The sequence below is a fragment of the Lotus japonicus genome, chromosome 4 (assembly GCF_012489685.1).
Source record: "Lotus japonicus ecotype B-129 chromosome 4, LjGifu_v1.2".
Taxonomy (NCBI): domain Eukaryota; kingdom Viridiplantae; phylum Streptophyta; class Magnoliopsida; order Fabales; family Fabaceae; genus Lotus; species Lotus japonicus.
In genome coordinates, this window is record NC_080044.1 from 16,582,130 (window position 1) to 16,603,345 (window position 21,216).

At 34.9% G+C, this 21,216-nt stretch overlaps 2 protein-coding genes across 2 annotated transcripts; one reads left to right on the forward strand and one right to left on the reverse strand.

Moving 5' to 3' along the window:
* The first annotated feature begins 7,813 nt into the window (after positions 1 to 7,813).
* LOC130714668 (elongation of fatty acids protein 3-like) lies at positions 7,814 to 9,119 on the forward strand. The gene has a single exon (XM_057564590.1). It carries the CDS (start codon positions 8,021 to 8,023, stop codon positions 8,870 to 8,872), a length of 852 nt encoding a protein of 283 aa, XP_057420573.1. The 5' UTR covers positions 7,814 to 8,020; the 3' UTR covers positions 8,873 to 9,119.
* Positions 9,120 to 15,190: 6,071 nt separating this feature from the next.
* Positions 15,191 to 19,242, reverse strand: LOC130713643 (calcium uniporter protein 2, mitochondrial-like). Its single transcript, XM_057563425.1, has 2 exons — positions 18,567 to 19,242; positions 15,191 to 15,926 (listed from the first exon to the last, which is right to left on the reverse strand). The coding sequence occupies exons 1-2, from the start codon at positions 19,101 to 19,103 to the stop codon at positions 15,465 to 15,467; spliced, it is 999 nt and encodes a 332-aa protein (XP_057419408.1). The 5' UTR covers positions 19,104 to 19,242; the 3' UTR covers positions 15,191 to 15,464.
* Between the last annotated feature and the right edge of the window lie 1,974 nt (positions 19,243 to 21,216).

Below are 21,216 nucleotides of genomic sequence, written 5' to 3' on the forward strand. Positions count from 1 at the left end.
ATTGCATCTTGACAATTATTGAACATATAGCGGTGACCGCCAGTAAAAGAAGGCGGTAAGATAATTCGCTTACCAACTGATGAGGGATCAGTTTCTCCATTGTCTATTGCCTCTGCTACACCATTTAAATAATCAACTCTGATTGTTCGTTGGTTATTCCTTATATAAGAAAGTCGGTTGGCTTCAATCATAGTATAAGTGTCCACCACAAATTGTTGAAACAATCTTCTTGAATTCAAAAGTGAACCAAACTCATTATTTCTAGTTTGGAGGCGAAATGCGATGAATTGCCTCAAAGAAACAGTGTGTATTTTATAAGTAACCAGGTTCCTGAATAGATCACTAATAGGGATGTCCTCACGAAATCCATCTTCTCCATAAGGAAAAAGTAAAGGGTACTGCAATGGGATGAATGCAGTATGCATCTCGTGGAATTTTGTCAAGAAACCGTCTCTCAATTTAACAACAACATCCCTACCAAATTGCATGTCATCAAGGTCACCAACGATCAAAGCTGCAACCTCATCAGCAGTAGGCATATTATAGGTTCTCAGATCCTTTCCCCTTGCTCGAAAAAAACGCACAGAGAGTTGAGAAGTATCATCAGAAGATAGATGATCACGAACCTGCCGGAAAACTCTAGCAAGCACATTGGTTTGGTCAATCAAGTTTTTTAAATCCTCAACCAATGAATTATCAAGCCCTTTTCCAGCACCATTAGAGCTTCTCAAAGTTTAAAAAATACGATTAAATAATTACCAATAAAGATATACATGGCATAATATATAATGACAATACTTATAAGCTTTAACTTTTGTCTTACCTTAGAATTTTCATCCGATTTGTTGTTTCGTTCTGTGTATCGTATATATACAATTGAGCAAATTTTGGCGGTTGACCTACTTGCGAAATTAAGCTTCCTATTCAATGATAGTTTTGACCGCATAGGAAAAACTGTGGAGGCCCACCTCCGTCATTAATAGAAGTTTGTACCTTACCACCCATAGAGGTAAATGCGAACATGTTGTATGCTCTCATGTTTTCCTTAAAATTCTTAGCTCTTGGATCCTTGTCTGTCCATAAATCCAATAATAAAGATGACGGGTTGCGTAGATAAGGAAGGGTAACTTTCCCTTTTAAACAACACAATAAAAATGCACCTTGTCCGGAGGATTTTATTTTCTCAGTTTTCTCATCAGGCCACACTAGTGCATTACAATAGATACAAATAGACGTAGGATCACCCAAGTCTAGTATTTCTGCAAATTATATTAAAAAGAGCTCTTAATAAATTATAAAGGCAATAATATATTAAAACCATTTGCAAATAAATATCTTTAAAAAGATGAAATAGTTAACCTGTATCTTCAGCCTTTTTAAGCAAAACAATAATATTTGGAGGTATATCTGGGATGGGCTCTTCTAATGGTTTATTGTCCTCATAATCAGCATTTTCTGCATCTACTTGTAATAATCCATTCAACCAAAGGTTAGATATAAGAGTTATAATGGTATCTATATAGCAAAATAATAACCATGGTAGATAGTAACTTAAAATATGGAATGCTAAAGGAAAAGATATTTAAAATAACCTGACATATCATCATCGCTGCTCAGTGTTCCGTCATGCATGTGTGAATTTACGGGGACGACATTATTTCTCATTTCAGTTACTTGACTTGTTTCAATTCCTGGACTATTCATCACAGTTACATTCTCTAACAATTTGGGAGCTCTCAACTGCTGCAATTTTAAACTTCTATCTAGTCTAGCTTGATAAAAGTTATATTTTCTCTGAGCAAGGTAAGCCGATTGTTCACACTGTCCATTTGGAACACTCTCATTCAAAGTCAAATTTATAGCACTCGACGTACCCGTTTCAGCACCTTCAAGAGAAAACGGCCTAATTGAAAATAGTCTAGTGCTAGTTTGGGCTTGCCTTGATTTCGTAACAACTTGTTTTCCCTTAGCACTTGTTCCTTTTGACTTTGAATGAGATGCAAGATTATTTGTAATTGTTGAAAGAGGACATCTACTTGAACCTACATCATTAAAATTTATATGAATGAAAATGTAAGAAAATCATGTGTATTTGTAAATACTGTAATACAATTAGTCAAACCTTGATGATTAGACAGATCCTCATTAATGTTGCCCTCGATCTGAATCAGCCTTGCAGATTTATTACCCATTTTCTGCTGCGAGAGTACATATTTTCTCTTTGATCTGGCTTCTTTCGAAGGAAAAGGGGTACTGTAGTTGGAATTTTCAACTAATAAGGGGGGGCACTGCTATAGATGGAAACGCTAATGGAGTTCTGTCAATAATGCTGGAACCTACAATAAAAAATTATAGAATTAAATGAGATGTTACCAACGATAGTGATTATAACCACTCTTAAAAACAAAACAAAAAAGCATATACATTACCAATGATTGGAGAATTTTCATCGTTTGAAAGGGGCTGTGCATTTGGAGCACTCTCATTCAAAGTCAAATTTATAGCACTATGCAAACCAGTATCAGCACCTTCAAGAGAAAACGACGTAATTGAAAATAGTCTAGTGCTAGTTTTGGCTTGCCTTGATTTCGTGACGACTTGTTTTCCCTTAGCACTTACTTCTTTTGACTTTGAGTGAGATCCAAGATTATTTGTAATTGTTGAAAGAGGGCATCTACTTGAACCTACATCATTCAAATTTATATGAATGAAAATGTAAGAAAATACTGTGTATTCATAAATAATGTACTTAAATTAGTGAAACTTTCATGATTAGACAACTCCTCATTAATCTTGCCCTCGGTCTGAATCAGCCTTGCTGATTTATTACCCCTTTTCTGTTGCGAGATAACATATTTTCTCTTTGCTCTGGCTTATTTTGAATTAAATGGGGTACTGTAGTTGTAATTTTCCACTAATAAGGGGGGCACTGCTATAGATGAAAACGCTAATGGAGTTTTGTCAATAATGCTGGAACCTACAACAAAAAATTATAAAATTAAATGAAATGTATCCCAACGATAGTGATTATAACCACTCTAAAAAATAAAACAAAAAACCATATACATTACCAATGAATGGAGAATTTTCATCGTTTGAAAGGGGCTGATGTGCTTTAGCAATGAGATTTTTCGCACCGCTATTGATTACTTGATGGGTATGAATTTTGGAAGAGCTTGTTGATGGAGTTGAGAATGATTTTCTTGAAATTGTAGCAGGTGTGTGTAGAGCTTGGGTATTGATATCTAAGGTAGAAAAATTAGGCTTAGAATAACTTGATGAAGTACCACACTTTCTTCTGTTTTTAAATATTGCCTTTCTCTTTGCCTTGTCCTCACCAGAACCTCCATTCTTGCTTGATTCCATGGAGTATGTGAATACAAAATGCTAACCACCGTTCATTATATAGATTTTTTGTTTCTAAAATGTGTAGGTGCTGACTTAATTTTTTTCTCAATTATTAATTTTTATTTGTTTGCATGATTATAAACCAATTTAACGGAAATTATGGCTCTGCTTTTGTCCATATAATTGTGAGGCATCTCATATTATGGCCGAAAGTTGCAAAAAAAAAATCAATTTAAAATTGTTTCCGCAATAATGCTCAATATTCTGTTTGACGGAAGCTGATTTTCAAAATAAATGCAGTAAATCATTATTTCTAAGCACAATATTCTTAATTGATTCACTAATTATTAACTTTTATTTATTTTCATAATTAAAAACTTATCCAACGGTAAATTTTTACAGATGGCTACCCGAGCTTAATTGTCCATAAAATTAAAAAGTCAAATGCATTGATAAGTTTTTTACGGAAATAGCGTGGAGTTATGTTTGGACTAAATCAAGCATTTATGGTTGAAAGATTAATATATCATTTAACTTGAATTCATACAAAAGAATTTAACTTGAATTCATACATAGTTTCTTAAAAAGTCATACATAACTTTTGGCATTGAATGGGCCGAATGGAATTGTCCATTGAATGTTAGGCAAAAATTATGTCAATCAAGTGAATGGGCCGAATGGAATTGTGAAGTCAAGAATTTATTACCAAAACAATAGTAACTTAAAAATGTCAAGCAGCAAAACAATAGTAATGTGTGTTGCTATTATTAAATGGGTATATTAATAGTAATTTTTTGAATTTGTTTTCTCTAGAAATTATTAAATGGGTATATTAATGTGTGAATTAAATGTGCGAAATGCTCTTTGGCTGTGACACTTGTCACACACAGTTTAGTTTGTCTCGCATAGATTCAATATTTTTCGTCATTCAGATATTTTCGGATCAGGCCTGTTTGTACGTAAAACAATCAACAACTTGCATAATGAAAATGACCCAACAGAGGAGCACTTACTTTTCTTTTTCTTTTTTGGGGTCAAAAGGAGCACTTACTTTTCTAATTACATTTCTTGTAGGCTATGTGAGCTTAGAAGTCCAAATCAATACCATGAGGTCCATAACGTCGTTGCTGGGATCGTCATGGACTGCTAGTTGGGGGAAGAAGCAAATGACTTGCACGTCTTGTATTATTTTTTAGTTAAATATGTTTTTTTCAATTAAATAACAAATTATTGATTTTAATCTCAAAAAAAATTCCTTCCAAATACATACCAAATTTATGCAATCCAAAAAGTGGTAAAAAGAGGTGTTGATCTCCATAGTTCTATCCTAAAAGTTGCATTTTGGAAGGACTTTTGAGTTTCACAACACCGGGATCGAAATTGTTGGAGCAGTTTAACACACTAAAAATAAATTTGTGGAACCCATGTTTTGATTCTTTGGAGGACTAATATATAAATAAAAATTTATTTTAAAATACTACTCCTATATTAATTTTTTCTAGTTAACAAAATTGTATTTTTAGACATAAAATTTTTTTTAGGTGCTGTTTGACCAAACTTATTTTCTACTTCTCTTCTCTTAAAAGGGAAAGCGGGTCCAACATAATTTATGAAAAGTTATTCGTAAAATAAATAATTTATTTTTTTGTAAAAAAGAAAATAATAAAGATATTTTAGGAAGAAAAAAATATATCATGAGGAGTCTTTTTAGAAAAAAGTAACTTATTTTCATATAAAGAACACTAGATTTGTACCCTTATGTATGTTGTATTGTAAGCATGACCTCAACCGCCGCACTACCTTCACCACCACAACCTTTCACCACTACTACCACCTTCCACACCGCCACTATCACCACCACTCTCCACCATTGTCATCGCCGCCTCCACATCACCTCTGCCCTCCCCCACCACCATCTATACCATCACCGCTACCACCACCCTCCACTATCACCACTGTCGCTAACACCACTTATAAATAACTTTTATTTCTTCTTAAATTATTATTTTAAACTTTAAATTCAAAGTACCTTTAAAGACATAAAAAACTTAGATTTAACGATATTTTGGTCTCTTTTACCCTCCCTGATTGCAACATTTGATATAAGAATTATGATTCATTCATATCTCACATTCTTTTTCATGTTAATTTCACTCTTTTTTTTTCATATCTTTCTTTTTGTTTTGTATAACATCATTTATCTTTTCTCTCATTTCTTTGTCACCTCTCTTTATTTTCTCATAAAGTGTAAGTGTGTGAAGTGTGAAAGTATTAGGGAATTGTTATTCAGACCAATGTCGCTAACATCACTTATAAATAACTTTTATTTCTTCTTAAATTATTATTTTAAACTTTAAATTCAAAGTACCTTTAAGGACATAAAAAACTTAGATTTAACGATATTTTGGTCTCTTTTACCCTCCCTGATTGCAACATTTGATATAAGAATTATGATTCATTCATATCTCACATTCTCTTTCATGTTAATTTCACTCTTTTTTTTTTCATATCTTTCTTTTTGTTTCGTATAACATCATTTATCTTTTCTCTCATTTCTTTGTCACCACTCTTTATTTTCTCATAAAGTGTAAGTGTATGAAGTGTGAAAGTATTAGGGAATTGTTATTCAGACCACTGTCGCTAACACCACTTATAAATAACTTTTATTTCTTCTTAAATTATTATTTTAAACTTTAAATTCAAAGTACCTTTAAAGACATAAAAAACTTAGATTTAACGATATTTTGGTCTCTTTTACCCTCCCTGATTGCAACATTTGATATAAGAATTATGATTCATTCATATCTCACATTCTCTTTCATGTTAATTTCACTCTTTTTTTTCATATCTTTCTTTTTGTTTCGTATAACATCCTTTATCTTTTCTCTCATTTCTTTGTCACCTCTCTTTATTTTCTCATAAAGTGTAAGTGTGCGAAGTGTGAAAGTATTAGGAAATTGTTATTCAGACCCCCCAACAACTATTTAGACCCCTCAAAAAATGCAAAAATACTAAACTACTCTTAATGGAAAAAAATCCTCACCCCACTCCTTACATTCTCTCTCCTGTCTCCTTACCTCTTTCTTATTTCTTCCACCCACCACCACTACCCACAATCTCCGCCACCACCACTGCCACCGCCACCACCATCTTATGTCATTTTTTAAAATTTCAAACATTATGGAGTTGTTTCTGTCGTTTTAAATATTTTCTGCAATTAAACGCACTTTAAAAGTGCGTAGTTAACGCACTTTAGAATGCGTGACAAACCTCCCCTTAAAAATGCACGCACTTTAAAAGTATGTTTGTCACGCACTTCTAAAGTGAGTGAGACACTTCTAGAGTGTGTTTAATTGCATAAATAATTTAAAACGACAGAATCAACTCCCTAAAGTTTGAAATTTTAAAAAATGATATAAGAGTGAGGTGGTGGGTGGTGGTGGCGGAGCGGTGGTGGCGGCGGCAGAGGTGGTGGGTGGTGGTGGTTGGTGGAAGAAAGAGGAAAAAGCTAAGGAGAGAGGAGAGAGAATGTGAAGAGTGAGGTTAGAATTTTTTTTATTTTTTTTCATTAATGTTAGTTTAATATTTTTACACTTTTTGAGGGGTCTAAATAACGGTTAGAGAGGTCTGAATAATAATTCTCAAAGTATTATTATGCGGTGTATAATTAACATTAGATTATTTCATAAAATACACTATGTTGTCCTTCTTTAAATACAAAACGCGAGATTAATGAATAATAATAGAAAAACCAATAAGGACCCACCGTTATAGTAGTCGAGTGGCATCATTTCTTTCATGTATCACGTTTATATAGCCTTTCTATCTCTCCTTTTTAGTATTTAATTAATAATATTTTTTATTCACACTCCAATAATACTCATACCCAGTAATAAAAGATATTAAAAATGAGAAGGAAACTAGAAATATCATAAATATTGTGATAAAAAAAACATAAAAGGAGAAATTAGGTCTAGTTACATGTAGTTGCACTACTTTAGCATTTAGTTTAGAGTTTGATACATGAACAACATTATAAAAAATAATTTATTAAAAAAATGTCTACGAGCTTTGAGTGAGCTAATCTCATGATTATCAAGTGTAAAAATACCTAAAAAAATATACGAAAAAATAAAGAAATAAAAGAGAAACGAGTTGAAATCTGAGTTGTGAATAAATACAAACTCTATTGACTTTGCATTTTCCGTTAAAAAATAGTACTATCATTAAACTATTTTATCTTGAATGATGAGATATATTTCAAAAAAAATCTTGAATGATGAGATAGTATTATTTTTCATTAAAATATCATTTTTAATTATAAACAAAGTATAGAAGGAAAAAGACGTCTAAAAGGATTTGATTTGAATATTTGCTAAATGATTCCGTGAAACAATTTCCAATAATCTCACACCCAACTAGACACCACCACGTAATCACCATCACCCTCCCCTCGTTTTAACCTCACTTCACTTCACAACATCACTTCGCTACTCACTCAACACACAAAGCAAACAACACCCTCTGAACTCGTTTCTCTCATTCTCCAATTTCCAAGAATTCACCAACCACAACATTAACCACACCACAAGTTCCAACAACAACAACAAAAAAAACTGAATGAAAGAATGTAAACCCCGCCGCCGCATCCCACGGCGTCGCCTCCGCCACGATGGGTAAACCGCCGCCGACACTATCATACTACCTCTCGGAACACCCATCCATCGTGGGGTTCCGATGGAGCCACAGCCACTCATGGGGCTCCACGTGGTCCTTCCTCTTCACCGCCATAGCCACCTACCTCACCCTCTCCCTCCTCCTCCACCTCTCCCTCTCGCTCCTCCTCCTCCTCCCCCGCCGCCGCCCCATCCCACTCGGCCACCTCCCGGCAATCCACAGCCTCTCCATGTCCCTCATCTCCGCCGCTATTTTCACCGGAACACTCGCCTCCGCCGCCGCCGAGATCCGCGACACGCGCTGGTTCTGGCGCCGCTCCAAAACCCCTTTTGAATGGCTCCTCTGTTTCCCCCTCGGAACCCGACCCTCCGGGCGCGTGTTCTTCTGGTCCTACCTCTACTACCTCTCGTGGTTCCTCCACATGGCGAGGACCGTGTTCTGCATCCTCCGCCGCCGTAGATTATCATTTTCCCAGCTCTTCAACCACTCAATCTCCACCTTCGTCTCGTTCCTCTGGCTCGAGTACTCGCAGTCGTTTCAGGTGCTGGCGATTCTCTTCACCACGCTCGTGTACGCGCTTGTGTATGGGTACAGGTTCTGGACTGCGATTGGGTTTCGCGGCGCGTGCTTTCCGTTTGTGTTGAACTGCCAGATTGTGTTGCTGGGTTGTAACGTGGCGTGCCATGTTGGGGTTTTTCTGCTGCATTTCTTCTTCAAAGGTGGGTGCAATGGGATTGGCGCGTGGGTGTTCAACTCTGTTCTCAACACTGTTGTGCTGTTGCTGTTTCTCAATTTCTATGTGAGGATGTATGTTTTTGGTAAGAGGAGAAAGGTTGAGTGTGGGTGAGTCCAATGGATTGTTCACAATGGAAAGTGGAGAAAAGAACTTGGTGATCAATGTTGGATGCATATCTCTGCTGCAATTTGGGGTCCAACGTTTAATCTTTGATCACTTCATTTCAAAACCCCTTTTTGCATAAGGGTGTATAAGATGATAATACTATAGTTGGAAAGCAAAAATTACAGTATAAGAAGCTAAGAGCATTTGGGAATGTATATCATTATGAATTTATGAAAAGAATTTATTAGTTGCATACTACATATAGTCACTCTGTTAGTGAGTTGAGAATGGGTGACTGATAATATGGTTTCTGCTTTCTTTATGGTAAAGATGCTGGATATGAAATCCGATAAAAGATATGCATACCAATCAATAGTGACTGTATTTCAAACCCCACTGTAGTGGGATTTTTTACCGTCACAAGATAAAAAGTTAACCTTTTTACTACTTTCTACTTTGTGATGGTTTTGATTGATTGTCATAAAAGTAGATGTCGGGAGTGGTTTGACATTGTGGACTGGTTAATGAACTAGAAATGTATGAACACATTCTAATGTTTAAGACTTTAAGTGTGAGAAAGCAAAGAGGGATCTTTGAATCTAAGAACCTAGAGTGTTGCTTAATGTGCAAGGTGTTGTGAAAATGAATGACTACATATATTTGTATTTATAGGTTCAGGGTTTAGTGTAATTGTCTCTGCAAGTAGTTAGGAAGTCTTGTGGAAGGACTCTGAGACCATGGTTCCCTCTAGGCAACCTTGTGTGATTGTTAGCGAATAAGTTGTCATGAGGATGATCGGTCTTAGCAGGGAGAGATAAAACGGACGAGGAGAATCATGTTAGGAAGCCTTATGGAAGCTCTATGCAAGTTGTTAGGAAGCCTTATGGAAGGATTTCCAAGACCATAGTTGCCTCTAGACAACCTTGTGTGATTGTTAACAAATAAGGTGGCGTGAGGTTGCCAGCCCTTAGTTGGGACGTGATGTCCCTTCACTAATTCACAATGTCTACCCTTATAGTTCTCAGTTAGACTACAAGAAAAAAATGATTATCGACGACCTTTATCAGAAAAGTACTGTCGGTATTGCTTAATTTAACGGCCAAAAGTTGTGAGTATTGACCTTGTCGGTAATTTTTCTAACGGCTTTCAAAAATTGTTGGTAATTACCGACTGTCTAAACCATCAGTAGCTTACCCATGATTTTTTCAATCGGTAAATTACCCACGGCTATTTACATTGGTAATTATTGACAACCTATGTCGTCAGTAATTGATTTGATATACAAAAAAAATACTTTTTTTTTCTACGAATACAAACTATATTTTTTTTAAAGTTTATCCATAAAAATTAAAAATAATATTTTTAACCGCACCAAATTGAGCATTTCCCGACCTTTAAAAATATTATTATTCATAATTATACGTAATTTTTTGCACATATTTGAATGGTAGAATTATTTGAAGTGAATATAAAAATGACTGCTTTCATAAAAATGATTTTCTTTTTCATCTCCACCGCATTCTTTCCACTCTATTTTTCTTCTCGTTGTATCATACCAAACAACTCCAAAACTACTCTCTTTCTCTCATTTTCTCTTTGTTCTCTTTTTCTCCTAAACTAAACAGAGCATTTGGAAAAACTCGGGATAAAAATCTGCATCAAGGGTAGGCAGAAAACAGTAGCACCCACAATTTATGATTATCATGAACCATATCCCAAACGAATTTACCAAGCAATGCTACATTAGAAAGCCAATTCTACGAACACCGAAGTCTCTCAAAGCTTTAGGCAAAGTGGCAGAATTCCAAGGCAAATATGCATGCTTCTCTGGTGATCACTTCAAATAAAACATCGCCTTAAAGAGTTGACTTGGTCAAAAATACTTTGTAGAATCCAAAAAATATGAATTGGATAAATAGGGAAAGCATTCAATGCATACTTCACCAAAATCACTCTGCCCACCTTAGCTCACAACTTCATTCCCCTTTCAGAAAGTTGGTTTCTCTGAGACTGAGACTGTGTCAACAATAAAGTGAAAATGCTCTCTATTCTCACGACCTTTAAGAATTGGGAAGCCAATGTGTTGTTCTTGAAATAGAACTTCAAGCACATATGATCTATGTATGGTGGATATAGGTTGAACGTACCGGCGTGGGTAGAAATGTTCACAGCGAAGCTTGACAGAGAATAGAGGCTGATCAATCTATAAAAAACATTCTGACGCTCATATCAACTTTTAGATCATTATAGATAATCTCTAATTTTAAGAAGCATATTCAAGTAGTTAAATGAGTGATGCTTATATAAGTGAACAATCAAACTCGTATTTAAAGGCATGGTAAGTCATGTAAATGATGCACTGAGCCTTAATGAAGCCCTTGTATAAGGCTTCTGAAATTATGATTACGCTTGAATAGTCTCGCAATTGCTTAGCAAGTTTGCCGACTTCAATTCGTTCCACTCAGCTAAGTGTTAGACGAGATAAATCTTCATTCTAATCATCCCAACCAGCCAACGTGGTACTCATTTGTGTAATCGTTGAACCATCTGAAACGATATTAGACCTTGTGGTCATTTAGACCATCAAGACACAAGTTATTTCTTAAAATGAACTATTAAATCCGAAGCTATCTTAGTGCAAGCTGTTAGTAATTTTTGAGTTATTATTTGAATGTATCTATCAATCTATATCATACCCCTAGCATTTTCTTCTCATTTGAAAAATACTCTTGGGAATAGAAAAACTCATGGTCAGCCCCCTACTGCTTAGTGCGCTGACCGTGGGGCGAGGGATTAGTCTCACGACTGTCAGCTGTGGGGATACCTTGGTTAAGATAAAAAAATACTAATAATATTGATGTAGACAAATTATTTTCTTTTAAAATTCTTCTTTTTAGTTTCCTAGGATGTAATGTATAAGTGATGTGCATATGTTAAAGTTGTTTGAAAAACCCTCTCTATAGTTCCCTTGATCACGTCACGATTGTTTGAGATGTTGTATCTTTTGAATAAATTTCGCTTTCTGAAAGAAGGAATGAATTTTAGTTAAGCGTCCAAGTAGGTAAAGACGCATTCATTTGGTAACTGCACCACCGTGACACCGTCGGTGTCACGTATCATCCATCTCTCAACAACTTGACTTTAGCTAAAGCAGGTAGTAGAGTATCTAACAGAGACTTGAATTCGAATATGCCTTTGGTAATGATAATCTAATTTAAATGATGGCTGTGGAAAGCAAAGATGGAATATTACGGAATATGTCAAATATGGTGAGAATTACGATCCTCAAATCAGAACAGAGCATTTAATTAAACCTGCAATGTGGGCTAAAAAGAAACAGAATCTGGTGAAATTGGTGATCTTTCTCAGTACTTTGGGAATTACATAAAGGATACTCTCTCATCAATGAAATGGAGTAAGTTGCAATTGCCTAACTTCCAATTGTAGAAAATTTCATTCATCAAGTGTGTCATGTGCTGTCTCACCATCCATAGTACTAGTTAATTTACATTGCCCAAATTTATAGTAGAGCATCTCCAATCCAACGGGGCTGCTTAGAGTAAGCACTTAAAATAAGAATGATTGCTTAAATTTTACTGTTGAAATTCATGTGGATGTTCTTTTTTTATTGCTTATTAAGCAAAGTTCATTTCATTTTCTATTTAAAATATTTAGTAGTTAATTTAAATATATTAAACATTTTTGAAAAGTGGAAATAATATTTCAGCGCAAACTTGTTATTTCAAATAATTTAAATTTAAAAGCACGTTAATAATGAATACAAGTTACAACTTTTATGACGCAAAAAGCGGCAATCACAATAGTAATGGAAAAATTCTCTCGCTCATATTGTCTGGAAAATTATTAGAAATATTTTGTGACCGGATGGACATATATCATGAGAGAAAATTTCATCACAAATTCGTAACTAAATAACTAGCTATTAGATATAAAATTAATAATAAATATTTTAATAACCACCAAATATTTCAAAAGGAAGAGGGGAAGAAATTTTAAAACCCCCACTTGAAGGCTAATGACTTTCACATTGAACACCATACTTGCTCAAGGACCATGGAAGCGGCGACATGGAATCATGGAGATACAAGGTATGGAGGTCTCATTCAACCATGAACCTAGGCTTGACACTAGATATATATTAAATTAGCAAGATAGAAGTAGTTAGTAATGAAGTGTTAGAAGTCTCACATTGGTTAGAGATATGATCAAACAAGTGTTTATAAAGAGTAGAGCAACCCTCAACTCTTGAGCTAACTTTTGGGTTGTGTTAGGTACCTACATTTTAATATGGTATCTATCATAAATCCGTTTGTTGTGGAGATCACCTCCCATATTTGGGTCATCCGTTGATGTTTATTCCATGCTCTAGATGTCCAGCCTTGGGTTTGAGAGAGTGTGTTAGAAGTCTCACACTGGCTAGATATATAATCAAATACGTGTTTATAAAGGGTAGAGTAATTTTACACTCTTAAGCTAACTTTTGAATTGAGTTAGACCCCAAATTCTAATAAGCATAATAAAAAAAAAAATATCATTCATGGGGAGAAAACTTTTTTGAATTTGTTTTCGTTGATAAATCATGTTATCCAAGTATATGGAAATAAGGGGCCCGTGAGTTGGAAAAAGCCCACAATAGGGCGGGACAACTAATATCCAGCCAGCAAAGAACAAGACTGAAGGAAATTAGATAGGAAAGAGTGTTAAGATTTATTTAGTTCTGATTTAGAACTAATATCAGTTGTCATTATCAAAACTTATTTAGGAATTGAGGGTGTCATGCTTAAATGGGATTAACCAATTTGATGATCCACATACTCACTTGGATCTATTTTTAGCGTGTGATCCTACAACTTTTGAATATGCCATCAAGGAGTTAAAATGGCGGGTTGCTATTCATTGCAGCCATTGAAGGAAAAAACAACACTTGGGAGTTGTATGGTCTACCAAACTGTTGGTGTCAAGTGTGTTTACAAGACAAATTTGAATGAGAATGGAGAAGTTTGAAAAGTATAAGGCTCGACTCGTTGCAAAATGGAACAAACAAGAAGTTGGTGTGGACTACAAATACATGTTTTCTCCTGTTGCAAGACTAGACACTTTTCGATTAGTGTTATCTACTGCTCCTCATAACTCAAGGTCAATCTATCAACTTAATGTAAGATCAAATTTTTTAAATGGGGAGTTAGAAGAAGAGGTGTATATCGATTAAGCTCCTGAAATGTGAAACAAGGGCATGGAAACCGGGTATACAAGCTTAAACAGACTTTATACAAGCTAAAACAAGCACCTAGAGTCCTAGAGCTCGATTTAGCCATATAGATTCTCACTTTGGTAAATGAGGATTCCTTAAATGCCCTCATGAGCATAAACTTTATACTCCCTCCGGTCCTATTTATAAGCAACAAAAAAAAAATTCACACAGTTTAAGAAATGTAGTTAAACTAGATAATATGCATTAAATTTGTCTTAAATTAAAATGAACTTCCAAAATTACCCTTTATTATTAGTGTTAGAAAGTGGAAAAGAGAGAGAATAATTAATGAGACACATTTTACAAGTTAGAATTAATAAGGGCATCATTGGAAAAAATTAATTAATATAGCTCAAACTTTCATTTGGTTCTTATAAAAAGGACCAAGATTTTTCTTCTCTTTCATGCTTATAAATAGGACCGGAGGGAGTACTAAATTTTGAGTAAATGGGAAGATGCTTGTTGTTTGCTTACATGTTGATGAGCTTATTTATGTGAGTAATGATTGAGTCATTATTGACCCGAAATTTAGGGTTATTTTTCTAGTTATTTTGCATTTAGTTTAATAAGTTAATTAAGGTATTTTAGTCATTTTTCATGCATTAAAATTTCATATTATGCATTTTAATTTTTATAGGTTATTTGAGGAGTTTTATAAATTTATTAGGTATTTTTATGTGTTTTCGTGTTTTAATGTGTTGCAGATTTCACTTTTGTAATTTAGTTGATACTTGTGTTTGCTTGTTCATTGTGCACAAACATTTTCTTGACGATCAGACCAGTTAAATTGAAGATCTATGTGTTATGAACAACAAATTAAAATTCCAAATCGATCAGTTACTTTTCTATAGGAGCTCGAAGCTGTCAAGTCCTGTGTGAATGTCCCCCAGCTCCCTAGAGAGATTAGCAATAGAAATGCCCCCAGCTCCCTCGAGAGATTAACAATAGAAATGCCCTCAGCTCCCTAGAATGACTCCAATTGATCCGGATTTGGGATTTAATTACCTTTATATTTATTTAAATTTGTTTGCCATCCTAGAGAGATTAACATATAATAGAAAACTCACCAAAGATGGCCTCAATGTATTGTACATAAATCCGCGCCTAATTCTACCTCACAGGCTCACCTCAAGTCCTCAATCATATAGTATGTTTTCCTTTTTTTTGTATAAGTTTTGGTAATGATTGATATCAGTGAAAAACAGTGGAGTAATATTCTCCACAAATTTGTGAGAAATGGGGGAGGGGTGCTTTTTGTGTAGTTGCATTTTGCTGTCACAATCTACTATCTAGTATAGTGAACATAAATTAATATTAGGGACGACCCTACAACTCAAGATTTTCGAATGATTTATGATCCAACTCGGAACAGGGAGTGATTGACGAAGTAGCCCTGAGCTCATTATACCTTTCAATGTCAAAATTGTGTAGTTTCATGAGGCGCTTCTGCTTGGTGCTGAAACGGCTCTGGTAGAAGCCTTCAAAGGAAGGTTCCTTTGAGGTCCTGAGGAAGAACGTGTAGCCAGCCATGAAGTACATGGAGGTTACATAGAAGCATATGGGCTCCATCACATCCCATGAAAGCTCCCAGAATGTGAGCCTCATGAATGCGGCCGTTTGCACCACCAGAAAGCCTAGCCCGCCCCAGAGCTCGCGGCGGACCATGGCGTCGGCTTTGTTGTCAATGACTTCCTTCTTTTTCTCCATTAGTTCAAGTTCTTTTTGTGCTGCTGGGTCGTATGCCTTGGCTCCTGGCACCGGGAGTAGAGACTGGATGGTTTTTGCTACCTGTATCACAAAAATTGAGGAGTTTGGGTAAAAATTGGCTCAATCTACATTTATTTTTTCTTTCCCTCAAGGAAGGAGTCAAACTTTGTGCAAATTAAAGAAAGAAATACTTGTTTTTTTCATTTCTCCGATACCCTTATAGAAAAGGGAGTACCACACCTTTCAATCTATCGTGTAAAATATTTAGGACTAAATAATTGCAAATTATCAAATAATATTTAAGATAAATGGTAAAATATGAATTTCAAACTTCAACTTATTATGATATTTCAAGATAAAAAGATGTGGAACCCCTCAATTTTTAGAAGTAGAAATCAATTTTTGTTTTGCAATTGTACTTGGCCCCCAAATGGAACCACCATAGGAGAAAAGTGAACTATACTCACTGTAACCCTTGACACCACTTGGCTAGGATCAGACAATTACTGACTTTGAATAAAATAACAAGCAAGCGAGTATATAGGAGTAGTAGGAAAGAAACAAAAACGTCCCTCTTATTCAAGAAAGGCCCAAATTCTTATGAACATGGCGAACAAGTGGAGTATGCAAAAATGCAATGCACACCATGTCCCTAGGAAGGTAGAAAGAAACACATTCTGACTGAAGTTACAATATTCCTGGAAGGCTGGCAAAAAATAAAACATATATTCCGGGAAACGGAATTCGCAAGATTCCATTTAGTACTTCAATAACAAAACAAACAAGTCACTAGCTAAGATAAAAATAATAATTTTTCCCTATGTTACAATGACAATAATTGATCATCATAAAACGTATATACATGTATACTTGTGTATATATATTTAATGTAATTATACACCAGTTAAAAAATATTAATGAAATTTATTAATATGCTAATTTCAAATTATTTAATAATTATATTAATTGTTTTGGAAAGGATAATTATATTTTTTGAAACAAAAGGATAATAATTTTTTTTTGGTTACAAAAAGGATAATAATTTAAGTTATGTTTAATGATTTAAACACAGCCATTAAATCATTAAACTCAACTTAATGATTTTTAGCTTAGAAAACATCTAATAATATTTTCCAAATTTTATTTTAATATTTAATGTTTTATTTTATATATTATCCTATTTTCCTGCTGTCGCAAGCATCCAACTGTTCGCATCAAAAGTATTTAACAGCTAAGAAAAAGCTGCCTACCCACTCGCACCATGACATAAGCTGATCTTCCAACAAAATTTCCACTTCCTCCAAAGGTGATTAACAAAAATAAACTATACAAAGGACAAAGACACAGCTTAACTAAGTAGCATATTGTAATCCTAATGTAAATAGTATCATTATTATCTAAAATATTCTAATAAATAAATTAATTTAATATTCTTACACAAAATTATTTTTTATGTTAATTATTTTAACAAATATTAATATTTTTAAATAGTTGGAAGAAAATTAATTATGGTTAATAGTACATAGCCCTTCTCAGAACAAAAGGACAAGTGGAAATATTAATAATATTGTTTATATCAATATACGGTAATTTTTTAAATTGATTACTTTTAGTTATGTGAAAAAAAATTATTTATTAGTTGTTATACATAGGCATTTTATATCTCTAAATATTAGTCATAAAACGCATTGACAAATATTGTGTATAGTAAAAAAATGATTTTTTTTTTGAAGAATAGGAAAAAACATATCATAAGTTTTTCAACTTGGAAAATATTGAAGTAAATCAAGAAAATAAAAGTTTATCCCAAAAGAAAATTCAACCGATAATAAAAATTTAACAATAAGACAAATTGAACACGTCTTTGATGACACCGGCGAGTTTGAGAATTTATACATATTTTTTCTATGTGAAAAACTTTCTCACAGGTATTAATATTTTCAAACCAACCTTTTTTTTCATCTTATTCACTTTGAGGTAGTCTCAATCACCCATAACCCAACTTAATCACAATCTCATACTTAACCAATATGATTATTTATAAATAAATAAAATTAAAAATTTCTAGGGTACTTTCTCTCAAGTTCACCTAAAACTAAAGTGATTAAACCTAAATTTTTCATGGGTCATTTAAACTAGTCAGTATACAACACCTCTTCTACTTTTGTTATGTCTCTTATTTTTTATCATATTATATCTCTCATAATGTCAATAATTTTCCATCACTCTTTTTTTTTCAAGCAATCCCAATTCCCAAATTGATAAACTAGACCTTTCAATCAATTATAATGGTCAGCATAAGAAAAATGTGTAAAAAAACAAACAAACTCCCCCTAGCCCGGAGGAGGAGGAGGGTGTGAAAGAAAGAAGAAGGGCTTTCAATTTGGCGTTTAAAAGCCCCTAATTTACCATCTCAAACGTAGAATCCGTTTTACATCTCACCAAACAACAAACTTTCAATTTCCTGTTCAAAAACAAGTAACCACAGAACCTCATCAGTTTTCTGCATTCTCCAAATTAATCGCTTTTGAAATTAATCAATTTTTCCAAAATGAAAAAAATATATAAAAACCTATCTCCGATCTTATTCTCCACCATGACCCACTCTGTATCTATCAACCCATTAATCAAAACACAACACAACGCAATAAAAATAACAAATAATTAACAACAAAAAAAGTGAAATTAAAAATTATCATAGGGAGAGAAATGGAAATTTACCAGTTCAGGTTTCAGAAACACGACATCACCGAGGATAATCACAGTGGCTGAATCATCCAACATCTTCGCAACCTTCTTCGCTTCATCGCGATCGGAGCAATTCTCGGCACACATTTCAACAAACTCCGAGTAACCTATGCAGTTCTGAGGAACCTTCCGGAGCTTCGATTTCACCGCCTCCAGCTTCGTCGCTCTCAGCAGCTTCCGCACATCCATCACCGCCGCCGCTGCCTCCGGCGGGGTAACCAGCCCGTCGAGTCGGATCCGGCTTCTGGCAATGTCCATCTCCCGGAGCTTCCGGAGGAGGTCATCGGTGGCCGGCGGAGAACGGAGCTCCGGCTGGAAGACGGCTTTCCGGTGGAGGAACCTCCGGAAGATGCCGTTGTCTCCGGGATCGGGGGCAATGTCGCGGTTAGCGGCGGCGGGAGGGATGAGAGATCGGGTGGAAGAAGAGGAAATGCGGCAGTTGGAGAGGGATTGTGAGGAGAGTTTGGTGATGCTGAGGAGACGCTGGGTGAGGGTTTTCTTGAACGCCATGGATGAAGAGTAGAGAGAGAAAGTGAGAGATCTAGAGAGAGAGAGAAAGAGATTGGTATCGTTCAATAAAGTCGGAATGGATTGGAGTGAAAGGGTGTGTTTGGGAACTTTATTTATAGGTGTCCCAGAAAAACGGAAGACAGTGATTGCTAGCTTTGGGGCTGTTGTTGTTGATGCATTCTCATGGACTACACAAGTTTGATTGTTAATGCACATCCATAAATCATTCCATATGATATTTTTTTCGGTGTTAATTAAAGTATTCCCACAATTCATAGTTATGACTCATAATATCGATCATTCGTAGAATTGTAGGGTAATTAATTTTTTTCATTTACAAAAGTTGAAAATCGAAATTTCAACCGCTTGCTTAAATGATGAAATGTTAAATCATTACCACAACCGATTTGATTATTTTATAGGATATTTAGTTATTAAATTTGATATACTTTTACATTGTTTTTTGAGTAAAATATACTCACCCCCTCAAGGTTTGCAAGAATGACACTCCACCCCATTGTTTTTTAAAATCTACACTCCACCCCATTTTTTATAAAGGCAAAATTTAGTGACGAAAACAAATTCGTCACTAATAAAAAATAATTACTAATTAGTTAAAATTTAAATAAATTAAATGCATATACACTATCATACATCAATTTATGAAAATAATTTTACTTAATTAAATTTAAAAAAAACATCCACTCTGCATGTTAAGTCCACGTCTCATCTATCTCCAAATCGTATTTCTCACCACAAACGGTCACCACCAAACCTTTGGTCCCTTTAACACGACGACAACCATCCCAGAATGTGAAACCCCATGGCACCACCATGCCTCAAAGTTTTGTTGCGACCTGAACCCCAGAACGTGAATTACACATCCCCAAAGCCACTTGTTCAACTACTTGTTGTGAACTTCACCCCTTTAAGTTGTGAGCGAACACTTTGTTGGTTAAAGATGTTGTTGGATTTTGTTAAAAACGGTGCTCCACCGCATCGTTGGGTTCTAATAACCTCCGATCCACTTCATATTTCTTAATTTTGTTTCTCTATTTTCTTCACCACCCATTTGTGTTGCTTTTTGGAACGGGAGGCAGCAGTGGGGAATTTTCCGCAATGGGCAAAAGCCTGACGGAACAATGCTGCGTGGAGGTAGAGGGCCTACGGGTCGTGAACTTCTTTTCCAGGAGAAGAAGCAATGACGGTATCCGGGGAATAAGCATCGGCTAGCTCTGTGCCAGCAGCCGCGGTAAGATAGAGGATGCAAGCGTTATCCGGATACAATCCAATTTAAAAAATTGGAGGTATAAATAGATTATTTTGATTAAAATTGAATTATTACCAAATATGAAAACACAAGCATGTTTCACTATGTTCGAGATATGGTTTGTCAACCGGTCATGTGTGCTATTACAAAATTTGCATTGTGAATTTACGGAGGAAGAACGCGATTGAGAGAATGAGGAGGACTGTGATGTTTTCATTTTTATATTTATTGGATTATATTGAAAATATTTTTTGAAATTATTGATAAACAATTTAAATAATAACTAATTATTAATGAAGAATATTTTTCGTCACTAAATTTACCTCTATATAAAATGGGGTGGGGTGTAGATTTTAGATAAGAATGGGGTGGAGTGTTATTCTAACAAAACTTGAGAGGGGTGAGTGTACTTTACTCTTGTCTTTTTTAAAGAGACTAATTAATAAAAGAGGAATAAGAGGAGAGGAATAAGATCATCTTGAGAATCAAGGACTAGGAGAAAATAAGTAGCTTGCTGAGCACCTGTTTTTGCTAAACAGTCTGCACACGCGTTATCGGCCTTCACGAAGAGTGTGGAGTAAATAAATATCTCACTACATGTGAAGCAAATCTCTGATGCTATCAATCAAGACTGCATAAGCATGAAACCTAGAACGGAGATTAAGGAGCAACTTAACCGCATGAGGCAAACCAGAGTAACACCTCACACGTTGGCACCCATGGCTCCAAGTCACCGAGAACTCCTGAAATATTGCAACGAACTCCATATAGAGAATATTCCAGAATAAGTGTCATGTATAATCTGATGGAAAAACTTATACACCCATAATAAGAAAAGAATGA

Bases quoted from the DNA above. Each gene is read 5' to 3' on its own strand.
- LOC130714668 (XM_057564590.1), top strand. From the start codon at position 8,021: ATGGGTAAACCGCCGCCGACACTATCATACTACCTCTCGGAACACCCA.
- LOC130713643 (XM_057563425.1), bottom strand. From the start codon at position 19,103: ATGGCGTTCAAGAAAACCCTCACCCAGCGTCTCCTCAGCATCACCAAA. The intron at 15,927-18,566 runs GTAAATTTCCAT...TTTGTGATACAG, and splicing joins TGTTTCTGAAACCTGAACTG to GTAGCAAAAACCATCCAGTC.